General features: G+C 30.2%; 1 protein-coding gene across 1 annotated transcript; it reads left to right on the top strand.

The window, feature by feature from the left end:
• Nucleotides 1-5,622: 5,622 nt before the first annotated feature.
• On the top strand, nucleotides 5,623-7,110 carry LOC110409092 (uncharacterized). The gene is made up of 2 exons (XM_021418326.2): nucleotides 5,623-5,782; nucleotides 6,252-7,110. Exons 1-2 carry the CDS (start codon nucleotides 5,768-5,770, stop codon nucleotides 6,756-6,758), a joined length of 522 nt encoding a protein of 173 aa, XP_021274001.1. The 5' UTR covers nucleotides 5,623-5,767; the 3' UTR covers nucleotides 6,759-7,110.
• The last annotated feature ends 5,870 nt before the right edge of the window (nucleotides 7,111-12,980 follow it).

Below are 12,980 nucleotides of genomic sequence, written 5' to 3'. Positions count from 1 at the left end.
TTAAATATTTAAAAAAAAAAGAAAACCAAGATGGAGTTTAAGGCAAGGGGTTACTGTGGATACCTTATTTTAAATGGACTAAACGAGTAATACCCATTTTAGTGTTCATTTTATTAATGGTAGGGAGGCTGGTATTGGAGAGTAAGTGAATGTTTGGCAAAGGCGTCACCTTTGCTAATTACGTTCTAATGATGAATCAAGCTGTTTCAACTTAAGACGGATCCTAAATTTACATGAAGATCGTCCACTCGATGATCTTAGCTAGTGGCACATGAAGCAGCAGAATTCACCTTAGAATTGTAAGAGAACCAAGCCAACCATAAAAGAAAAGATAAATTACAGCAAAATCTTTAAAATTTCATTTTAATTCATCATTTATGTCGTGAATCTATTTTAACATGTCATTAATTTCATGATGTGGTTATTATTTTATAATCATTTTACCCATTTCGAAACAAAGGAACAATAAAGAGGCAAATGGTTAAGGACAACTCGTATTGACGACCCAGAAAACTCTACAGAAGAAGCACGCTTCGACTTGCCCAAAGACAACAAAGCCCTCATTGTAGGTAGGGTAAATAGCATCTGATGAAAGGCGGCCTTTCATTCCCTTGTTCCGCCGTGGCACAAGCCCTCACCCCCACCCACTTTAAAAATCTTAAAAAACCTATCAAGATCGGTTTGGGTTTTTGGTGGTTGGAGATGATGAAGAAGAACCCCAAACAATAAATTGAATTGTACATGTGTAATTTGAATTGAAATATGCGCCTTGGTGTTTTAGGGTCATGGATAATTTAGTCATTTTTAAATATCTATTAATGAGATTTGAACTTTTGAGATGAAGTGTTCATTTTGAATATTAATACACTGAAGATGAATTAGAGTGAAACTCTAAAAATTTGAAATAATTTATTATAAAAAAAAAAATACAAATTCAAAAGATTCTTTTCAAAAATATCTCCATGCATAAGGTGTTTTTGAAAATAACTATTTTTGTAATTTTAACTATTTTTAATCAAGAAAAATTAATTTTGAATTAAATTACCTTTAATGAAACTGGACCATTTATTTAAGTTCACACTTTAAATTGACTCATATTCTTTGAACTTTTCTCGTTAGACTATTCATCTCTGGATTATTTCTTATCAAAAAAAATTAAATATTTTGAACATTTTGGAGTAGTTTTTAATAAATGAAGAAAAATCTTTGAACGTTTTGAGTATTTTTAATTTTTTTTGAGTAGTTTTTGATATATTAAGAAAAATCTTTGAGCATTCTTCGTCAAGTAGGTATATTCATTGATTATGTTGTTTAATGGAATATGATGCATTATTTGAAGTTGTTGATTTTGTTAAATAAAATTTATTAGTTTTAGTGGTTTTTAGGCATCGTAAAATTGATTTTTGAACATTGTGTGATTAATTTTTAAACATTACGTTATTAATTTTTAAACATAGTGTGATTGATTTTTATGTATTACGTGACAAGTTCATATGACATTGCGTGACTAGTTGATAGGTATTGTGTGACTGGTTAGTAAAGTATTGCGTCACTAATTTTTAGACATTATGTGACTTAGACATTGTCTAAAACTCAGTTACGTAATACTTAAAACCAGTCACGTAATGTCTAAAAATTAGAGATGAAATTATTAACTCACGCAATGCTTAAAAACAAGTAATGCAATACCTAACAACTAATTGATTTGTCTGCTTGCAGTCAAGTTTAAGTTGCTAAAATCATACAATGTTATAATTTATAAATATGTCTAATTTATTTCAACTTTTCAACTTTGGAGTTTTATAAATAAACCAATAAACTCAAAATTTTAAAACACATAATTTGATGTCATCTCCTGCTTTTTGGGATGATGACAAAGAGCTGGATGGCAAGATGGATATTATTTGATAAAAAAGAGAAATCATGATTTAATTTTAAAATTTTTTTCTGGATGAGATAAAAAAACCGAAATTATTTTAATTTGTTTGAAATTATTTAAAGGATATTATTGTCAAGTTATGTTAAAAATTGACTAAAAATAATTAAGAATATAATGAAGGATATTTTTAAATTAGGTTTACAAATAGGGTTATTTTTCATAATTTTTTTCAAATTCAAATGTTTCACGTCCATCGTGCTTTAATTTAGTTTCATATTGTAATTATGTTGTAAAATTGTGGTTTGCTTGGTACTATAATGTAAAAATTGAAAACTTAAAACCACATATTGAAGTTTTAAGTAAAAAAAAAACAAATAATCTTCATACCAAAGTGTTTCGAAGTATAATTTTGTATTTCATCGCAATGCTAGACTAATTCTTATTGGATTTTTATATAAACTCTTTATTTGGACAATATTTTTCAAATTTTACACATTATTAATTTATTCTTAATTCAGGATTTACCAATGTTGATTTTTGATTCAATATATTAAAATCTTCTTCTTCTTTAATCTAAAATTCTTTTATGTGCAAGAATCTTAAAGTTCTCTAATTAGAAAAGGAGACATAACCTTGCGTTTATATAATATGTAAACATTGTGATGGACATCTAGTGGGCTAGTGAAAAAAATGGAAGGAGAGAGAGAAGAGAAAAAAAGGTGATGAAAATATAAATACAAGAAAAAAATTGCCACAACATTATCCGCATCATCCTTACAGTTTGAGACTTATTTCCATGTCATTCGTCCACTTGTCCTATAAATGCCACGTTGACAAGAAACTTAGCCGATGTTATGTCTACTTCTTCGTTTTGTCTAAATAAGGGATCCAATAATGAAAAATAATATTATGAAAATTTAATTAGATTCAATAAAAAATAAGAATTTGTTTAAGTTATTTAAAAATAGTTTAGGAATTTATTTATCATTTTAACCCATTTACATTGTTCATGATATGAATGTATATAGTTTTTGTGATTAACATGATGATTAAGTTGTCGAACACATTAATATTTCTCTATTAATTACTAACTTGGCCATGATTAAACGTCTTTTAGGATCAATATTTCTATAAACTGAAATTAATGTTGGGTACATTCGATGAACTTGAATTAATATAAATTACATGCGGCGTTCTTGACTTTTAACATGCTGATAATAAGGTAAATACCACTTTGGTTTAACCACCGAAGTGAGGAAATTACCGTGATAATCATGCATGGCGTTGAACAAGGAAGGGTTAATTCCAACAACAGATTCGGATGCTGACGTACCCACACAAAAGCCTTTCGATGATCCAATCCGTCAACTGATACATCATGCATGGCTAGCGTAGGGTCCCACTCCTACTCCCCCGCTCGGGTCTAGGTCGTTTTTTCCTCTAAAACCACCCACTGATTTCCAGATCAAATGACAAGATATGATACGGAGGACATCATCCCACGTGGTCGGTGATGGGCATGCAACATGTCACATTGCCATCGGTGGTGAGCAGCAGCAAATGTCCCATGTGGGCTCCATTTTGGTGGGCCCTCCACCGCCCACGCAGGAATTAGAAACAACCCAAAAGCCCAGTTGGCGAACTTTACAGAGCAGCCGAAGGAGGAAAAGAGAAGGAGATTTGTTTTTGCTTCGTTGGATTTTGACTTGGCATGTGAATTGGGAACCAGTACGTAGGACTGCATTGTAGCTTGTAGGAGGCGAAGCCACCACCAGGCAGGAGGGTCCAACTTTTACGAATCTTTAGGCACTATCAGGTGCCTGCTATCGTACGAAGTTTTAAGTTAGCAAGCATGTCGCTTCAGGGATCCACAACATGCCAGGAATAGTCCAGACTGAAATGATCGAATTGCTGGCTTCAACTTCAACACCACCATATTTTTGCTCAATTTACAGTTTCGGAGATTGTTACCGATTATATCAATTTCTTGGTAACCGATTCAATTTAGCTCCAACCTACGATTTCGGATTTAAAAGTAAGTGCCAAATAGCAATATTATGAATATGTTAAATTATATATATAACCCATTTTTTAATCCGATTTTGAAATATACATTCATGTTCGTTGAATAAAGCTTAGACGCAAAGGTATTAACAATTTTAAAAAAATAAAAAAAATAAGAATAATATCACTTTTCATAATAAATAAATATGAATCCATCCAACATGTTCAATACGTGTTGATGATTGAAAGTATAAGGAGCTATGCCATTTGTTAGTTTATCATTTATGGGTTGTTTTGTAAATTATTAATGATTTTTAAGTAAAACATATAGAGTAATGTAATATTTTTATTCTCTTTTTAGGTGTTTTGTATCATATGTTTTGCTTTCCAGTTCTTTGTTTTGAATTGTGAGACTGTTTTAAGTTTTTCTATTAATAAAAATGAATATTTTGGAGGAACAAAAAACAGTACTTTCGAGTCACACGATTTATTTACAAGAATTGGAATAGATGTCCTCACACATGCTTAAGTTATTAAAGAAAAAAAAAACTACATGTACCTTCAACAAATTTTAATAAAAAATAAAAGTGTATAATTAATAAACCTATTGCTTTTAGCAATAGTGGGGTTAAACCTCAAACCTCGATAACAGGCACCCATTATAGGGGCCGGTGCGGTGAATTTGAAGGGGCCAAATCTAACTGGCCAAAGGTTACGAGTCTAGCATTCAGACCACAGGTCTCAAGTGCTCGAATTTAAGATCTTACCCTGTTGGAACTGACTGAATTTATTCATTTGAAACAACTATTTTTGATACTATCCTAAAAAGTAATTTTGGTCGTAGAGAAACTGTAAACTCGTGTCCTAAACACCTGACAATGCCGCGGATTTTATTGAAAGAAAAAAAAAAAAGAGTTATCCCAACGCAGCCTAGAGGGTCGAAAGCTATAGATCCTCGGCATGACTCAACAGCCAGTCATGAATGTTAGCATCGGGGTATGTCCCACGTGGAGCCCACCGCCTTCTTATCTGATGTCGAAAGGTTTGCCACTTTTAACCAAAAAAAGGCACGAAGTCGTGGTCCATGTAACCTGCCACATCAGAATTTGATTCGTTTCTTCCAAGTAAATCATACCTATTGGTTTGTATCTTTGTGTGGCTTGGTCGGCCAAACTTTCCATATCAGCTGCGCTGCCTTCTCTAATAAAATATTATTTAATTGCTCACCTGTTTCTGTCCTAGAGCTGAAAGGGGTCTCCTGCAATTTATGAGTAGCAAATAACACTTCAGATTTACCTTGTTATGGCTGATTTTTAGATGGTCTAGTCCAAGGCAAGAACAGGAAATTTTATTAAAAGAAACTGTTTATTGGATGATTTGCCGACTATAAAAGCAGTTGGAATTGCTAGTGGCATAGTTAACAGATGGTAAATGAATAGTAAATTGACTAAAATGTGTGTGTTGGAACATGAATGGATGATAGTCAGGTCACCTCCAAGCCCGACTGCACGAAGCACACAATAACAAAACCAAGAGAAGATGATGGCTTAGCTGAAAATGGCTCCCATTATTAATTTGGCTCTCCAATCAAAAGTTTACAAACAAGTGTAATTAAATATAGCATAACCTCATCTCTAAGACAGACTTTTAACATTATTACCGAACATGCTAATTACCTTGTAGTCAGTGAGATGAGGTGTCAAAACCCAAGATTCTTTAAACCTCCCTCTCTCATCAACCTTTAGGCCTCTACACCTTTATATAAGCCACTCTCTTTTGATCACCTCTGCATAGCTCAAAGCGTTCTTTCTCTCTGCTTGCCTTCAATTGTTTGCCTGCTACCAAATTTATTTGTTGTTCTAATCAGATTTCCTTGGGAATCCTATGGCTACTGCTGAGGTATTCAATTCTTATTAAGTTCTCCATTTGAGATTGGTTTATCAATTCATTTGCGTTCATTAGCTCATCTATGCACCTAGTTTTATACCATTTGTCACCTGATCTAGTTTTAAGGATGGAGCTGATTGGAATAGTGAAAATGAAGATCATGTCAAACGATTATGATCTTGATATTCGTTATTGAAATCCCTTTTTGTTCTACGTATTTTGTTTAGACTTCATCTTTTAGAAACTTGATTTTCTTTATATACAGTAAGAACAGGATATAATACAATCACTTGTAATAGGTACTAGTTATAGTGGTTACAAAAGCTTATTACTATACTAAAAAGCTTAGTTCAAACAAGATTTACAAGACTGTTTGTATCCAATTCACATTTCTGACTCTTCACTTAAGTGGCAAATGATTCTGATTGCCCAATAATCAATTCAGTAATAAGTATGTTTTCTTACTTGATGTGTTCTGTAGGTTGTATCAGTTCAAACTGCACTTCATGAGGAGAAAACTGAAGAATCAATCAAGGCTCAAGAAACTACAAAAGAGGAGGTAGTAGCTGTAGCTCCTGCAACGGAACCTGTTGCTGAAGAGCCAAAGGAAGCGGAGCCTGAAGCAGCATCTGAACAACCCGTGGCTCCAGAACCTGAAGCTTCGACCGAAGTTGAAACCAAGGAGGTGGTAGAAGAGGCCAAGGTTGTCACTGAGGAGCCAGAGGTTGAGAAAAAAGAAGAGGACACTCCTAAGGAAACAGTACCGGAGCCAGTAGTTGTCGAGGAAAGCAAGGAGACCACTGAGCAAACTGCTGAAGAAACCGAAGAAACCAAAGAAACTAAGGAGTCTGGCGAAGCGGCAGCAGCAGAACCAGAAGCAGAGGCCCCAGTTGAAGCACCCAAAGAGGACGTTGCTAAGGAAGAAGAAAAACCAGCTGAAGCTGAGGAGAAGGTTGAAACAGAAGCCCCAGCTGAGAAGACTGAGTAACAAGCTTGTGAGATACAGATCAATCATCAATGGAAGTCTGTCTAGTGGCTACTGTTAGCTAAGTTTGCATGTCAAGTTAATTAGTTTCTATGTAGTTTCAATAAGGATGTTGTAATGTGGATGAGGCTGGGGATCGGGGAATGGAAATGACCAACCAATGATAACTTGCCATGTGGCACAGAGTTTTAAAGTTGCATTGGGGGGGTTTTTATGCTCATCTGTTCTCTCTAAGGGATGGCTCTTGGTCCCAAGCAGGTTGCTTAAATTTATTATTTTGCTTGTTTGTTTATTAGAAGAGGCCGTATGCGTGTTGTCTTGATAATAATAAATCCTAGTATCTTTTGTTTAACAATTGTCCTCTGTCCAATTTCATCCAATTGCTCAAGTATACCCAATTGGTTCTTTAAATGATTTAACCTTTAGGCTGTAGGAAAAATATACGGATATATAAAACTTGAGAAATAATTTTACTTTGATTAAACTTGTATCGGGCTTTTACGTTTTCAATAGTAATGCAAAGTGATTTCAGAATTCTGATTTGGGACATTTTATGAACCTATTGATCCCTAAAAACTCGAGGTGAAAACTTACTATAAAATCAAGCAAGAAACACACTTTTCATAATATAAAAACCTTGAGATTGATTTTCTTTTTCTAAGGGAGACTTTGGTTTTCACCTTAACTTCTTTTGGTTAACTGTAGTTCTATTTTAATGAAAGACCTTGTACCTACTTATAGTTTGCATTACCAAGATAATATGGCAAGGTATATTGCTATCCAAATAGGGTGCTTATCATGGGTGTTAATTCTAAAAAGTTTAAAATCTACTGCGTACACATGATGGCGAAGTCCTCCTACCACTCTCTCAATCGTCCCATTGCCAAGTTCATATTTCCGGAAGAAGCATCTGGAAATGACTTGTCTTGGGCTCCCATTGCCAAGTTCATATTGGCTAATTGAGTGTGTGACTACTTCATTTGAATTTTTGAGAGCTCTATACTAAAACATCGTTAGAGCTAGCATAGAGACATCATCTCTTTAAAAATATAGTATCTTGTGTGTCCTAAACTTATTTGATCACATTAAGTTGAGTATCTCAAATCCCTCAATAAGCATACTTCAACTTTTTTCAATTTGTAACTCATGTTCACAATTATATCATAGCTCTCAAAAACAACATCATGTGTCTACCTTAAATATAGTGCATTGCAGCAGTATCAAATAATCTTCCCTTTGCCCTCATGTTGTTAGTGTAAGCCTTGCAAGCCAATTGATTTTGTACTTGTAAAACATTGTATTAATTAGTCATATTTTATGTTAAATACATTATGAATATTTTATTTAATGTATGAGATATTTTTTTATATATGAGTTTATTTATAAAGAGTTATGAGAAACTTATGTAGATAAAGTCCTTAGAATGTAATAGCCTCACAAAGAAATTATAAAGATTATAATTATAAGATTATTTTGCATCTAAGCCTTGTTCTTAAATATATTTCTAGTCATTATATTGTCAAGAATAAGGATATTGGTAATGCTCCAAGGTTGATACATGCTAAACCTCCTTACTTTGGAAGTAAACAACTGATCTCATAGGTTGAAGTATATGGGATATTTGGAAGTGGTATATGGTTGGTTGTTAAGAAACAAGTTCACTAAACATAACCCGTTATAAGAGTTCTATTTAGTATTTTACTCAAATGTCTATGGAAATACTCTATTGTGTTAGTAGTGTAAGTAATCTTTCGACTTGTGCTACCGGGTCATCTTGTATGTGAATTGTGATGCTTTAATTTCATTTCTACAGGTCTGAAGGCAACTATATGTCTAAACAAGATGTTTTTGAGTATGGCATGAAGCATGCAAAGATGAATGAGTAGTCCAAAGAGGATTCATCATGCCATGTGATTTGAAAGGGACATATCTAATTTCCTCCTAGCTTATATTGACTAAATATCTTTGGCCAAGGCAATCTTGATAGGTTAATATTGAAGTTATAAGACTAATATGGATAAGTTGGAAAATAGACATCGAGCCAAGCGTTCTATCTATCCAAGATAAATGATAAAAGGATCAAATTATATTGAAATACTATACACTAAAAAAATTAGTAAAACCATATTGACTCTCTTGATATTTGGGTGGTCATGATGTATTTTACTAAATACCATTAATGATCTATAAATATAAATATAAATTCTTGGTTGAATTAATTTATATTTATTACCAACATGTTGGGTATTTAATGGGTCACACACATAAGGTGAATCATAGAAATTAATTTGAATTCAATTGGATGTGAACTAATTGATTTTATAGAGGCTTAATCCAATTAGGTATTAAGCTATATCAAATATGATTTGATGGAATATTAAATAAAGGTCCAGTTAGCCTAAGATATTTTTTAATCCTTATTAGATAAGAAATAGGTCAATTCACTCTATAAAAAAATCTTTTAGCCTTCTCTTGAAGTTATAGAAGAGTCTTGTTTTACTTTCTTATGTATTGAGATAGGATCACAGCCAAAAAGACAAAATGCTCAAAGTTGAGAGTTTGCTCACAAACTTTGGCTTAGGGATTCACACATTCTTAGTGAAGAGATTTCTGCAAATTATTATGTGGATTACCGTTAGAGGATGGGCAATTGTGCTACTATGGTTTGCTAAGTCCTAGTTGAAATACAAAAGTCAAAAATGAAAAGCCAAGGAAGACTCCACCAAAAAAAGCAGACATCAAACTTTTAAGTATGTTGAAATTTTTCTTTTGTGATTTTTTTAGATTAGTTTCAATTAAAGTGATTTATAGCTTAGGGGATTAAAATTTTAATAATATTCTACTACATATGATCACCTTAGCATGATTTGAATCCCCTTCACATCCCACTTACTTTAGAAAAACCATTTTTCCAATAATGTCCTGTATAATCGAATCATCCATGGTCTTAGCTAATAGACTAAAGTAACAAACATCCATTCCTCACTTTATGACATAGTTAAACGTCATCAAAGGTCTAATGAAGTTTTATTAACCTTTTTAGAACTCACATGATGAAGATACAAGGATCCATTTTTCCATCTCCCGTGTCATTCACAAGTGGAAAGTCTCTTTCTAAGTGAGTATGTCAAACTCCAAAACATCATACAAATCTTAGTCTAGTCACCCTTCAAAGCCTTTAATTTAATTTCTCCATTTGTTCACCATTCTAGGTGCCAAATTAGGTCTCACAACTAGCTTACTCTATAGGTTGGATTGTGGGTTAATCCATTGTAGGTCCCTTAGTTATTATTTTTTGTATGGACCTCATCTTGGAGTTTGTTTGGCTTGATTTCTTTTTTTTTTTTTAGCTTCAGAGCAATTATGAAGCTTTTATGAAAAATAATAATTTTTAAAATTAAGCTAAAACTGTTTGGTAAATTTACTTTTCTAAATTATTTTTTTCTAGATTCCAAACAACTTATATAAGCTCTAATTTTAGTTAAAATTACAATAAAAGGTAATGTTGAGATTATTTTTAATAAGTGAAGACATTTTTGAAAAAAAAGAAAAATTTTCTTCAAAAGCTAACGAGTTTTTAAAAAAAGAGAAGAGAAAGCTCATATTTGAAACTTTTCTTGAAGCTTTTTTTTCTTTTAGATTTTGTTATTCCAAAAAAGTTATTTTTTTTAAAGCTTCTCAAAATCCTATTTGGCTTGGTTTTTACTTTTAAGAGATAAATAAGTTAAAAAAAAATCGACCTAAACAAATACTTTGAACCAATCAAGGTGACATTTCAAGCTCTATTCGCTATATAAAGCATTAGAAGTTTGTCTCTCATTTTTGCTTGTCTTTAGAGGTGCCATAGGCGATTTCTTGTGAGTAAGCCAATCTCAAGCTTGTTGATATACTTTTTATATCTTTTGTGCTAATTAGTATATAGACATAAATGCGTCTTTATGGAATAAAAAATGTATAAATATTATTAATATCTCAAAAGTTCAATACAAAGATTTAATAAAAAAAAACCATTTATGAAGTCCTAAAGACTTAACATATGTCACATAAGAATACCTCAAAATAGATTTTGTCAAAGGATTCACAACTATATGACTAGTGAAAATATCTTTTAAGATCAACTTTTTTGTTGAATTAAACCTCTAATGAAGCCATTTTGCATATTAATGTATGTTAGCTCTCTAACTTTCAAATTGATCTCTTGTTTTGAAATGACAAAAAAAAATGATCAAAATTTCCTTTAAGTATTGACAAATCAAGCCTAGATATTCCTTAGTACTTTCAAATGAGTTTAAAAAGAAAAACAATGAAAAAAGAGTTTAAAAAATACTTTTTTGTCCAAATCTATCGATATATGTTCATTAGGTATCGATACATTTTGACAAGTATCAATAGAAATAAAAATATATTGATACATTTTCCTGAAAAAAGTCAAAATTTGCAAAGTTAAACTCAATCTATCGATACATTCTCAAAATGTATCGATAGAAACTTTACAAATGCTTACTATCTCAAAAGTATCGATACAAATGTATCGATACAAATGTATCGATACATTTTGAACAGAATGTTCAAATCTTTGTAATCAAGCCCAAAAGTGTCTAGGGTTGTCAACGGGTAGGGTATCCATTAATTTTGAGGTACACAACCCTAACCTTATAAAAAATTAAATACCCAAACCCTATTAACTACTCGAATAATTTTTGAAATAACTACCCTAACCCTAACCCCAAGATATTCCCACTACCTTATAATTACCCTAACTCGTTTAAAAACTCAATTAGATAAAAAAATTATTAAAATGTTCTTCATGAGTACCTAAACCTAAACCCGTATCCATATATAATAATATTTTTCTTACATATTTTATATAATTAACTATTAATAAAATTAATAAAAACACAAGTAATAAAATTTAAATTTAAATTATCAAAAACTATAAACTGTGTTTATAAATGAACATAATATATAATATAAATCAATATTATTTTATTATTTAGTAATTATTAACTTATATAATAGTAATTATATTCTTTATAAATGAACATAATATATAATATAAAGTGTATTTATTAAAAGATATTACAAGTTATATACTATAAAGTGTGTATATATATTATAATTGATAATTATATAAGTTATAATTTTTATAATGTTCACACAAAATAAAGAGTAAATATATTTATATTTAAAGTATATATATATATTAAAAGTTTTTTAGTATATTTATATAATAGTAATTATATTCTTTATAAATGAACCCAATATATATAAAGTATAGATATTAAAAGACCTTACGAGTTAATTAATAATCATAGTTTCATTAATTAATTTAATTAATTATATAAGTTTGTCCTTAATTACATAAAATTAAAAAAAATTGCTAAATTTCAAAACTTATTTAATCTTACAACTTCTTTTGAGATAAATAAGTTTATATATCATAAGTTTATATAAATAAAGGTATTTATATTATAATTAATAATTTTATAAGTTATAATTTTTGTGATGTTAACACAAAATAAAAAGTAAATATATTTATATTTGGAGAGTATATATATATACACACACACTAAAAGTATTTTGCTATATGTATAATAGTAATTATATTCTTTATAAATGAATCCAATATATAAAGAGTAAATATATTAAAAGACATTACAAGTTAATTAATAATCATAGTTTTATAAATTAATTTAATTAATTATATTAGTTTGTCCTTAATTACATGAAATTAAAAAAAATAACTAAGTCTCAAAACTATTCTAATCTCATAACCTCTCTTAAGGTTTGTATATTATAAGTTTATATAAACAAAAGTGTATATATTATAATTAATAATTTTACAAGTTATAATTTTTTGTAATGTTAATATAAAATAGCAAGTAATTATATTTACATTTAAAGTATATATACTACAAGTATTAGTATATATATAATATAGTAATTATATTTCTTATAAATGAACCCATTATATATAATGTATATATTAAAAAATATTCCAGCTTAATTAATAATTATAGTTTAATGAATTAATTTAATTAACTATATGGGTTTGTCTTTAATTCATGAAATTAAAAATAATAATTAGATTCCAAAATTATTCTAATCTTAAAGACTCTCATTAAGTATATATATTTTAAGTTATAATTTTTGTAATATTAACACAAAATAAAAGTTAAATATATTTATATTTAAAATGTATATATAATAGTAATTATATTCCTT

This window comes from Theobroma umbraticum, unplaced genomic scaffold (assembly GCF_002168275.2).
Source record: "Theobroma umbraticum cultivar Fairchild unplaced genomic scaffold, ASM216827v3 scaffold_44.0, whole genome shotgun sequence".
In the NCBI taxonomy this organism is placed as follows: Eukaryota; Viridiplantae; Streptophyta; class Magnoliopsida; order Malvales; family Malvaceae; genus Theobroma; species Theobroma umbraticum.
The sequence above is the reverse complement of the archived record's forward strand: the minus strand, read 5'-3'. Positions and strand labels throughout refer to the sequence as shown.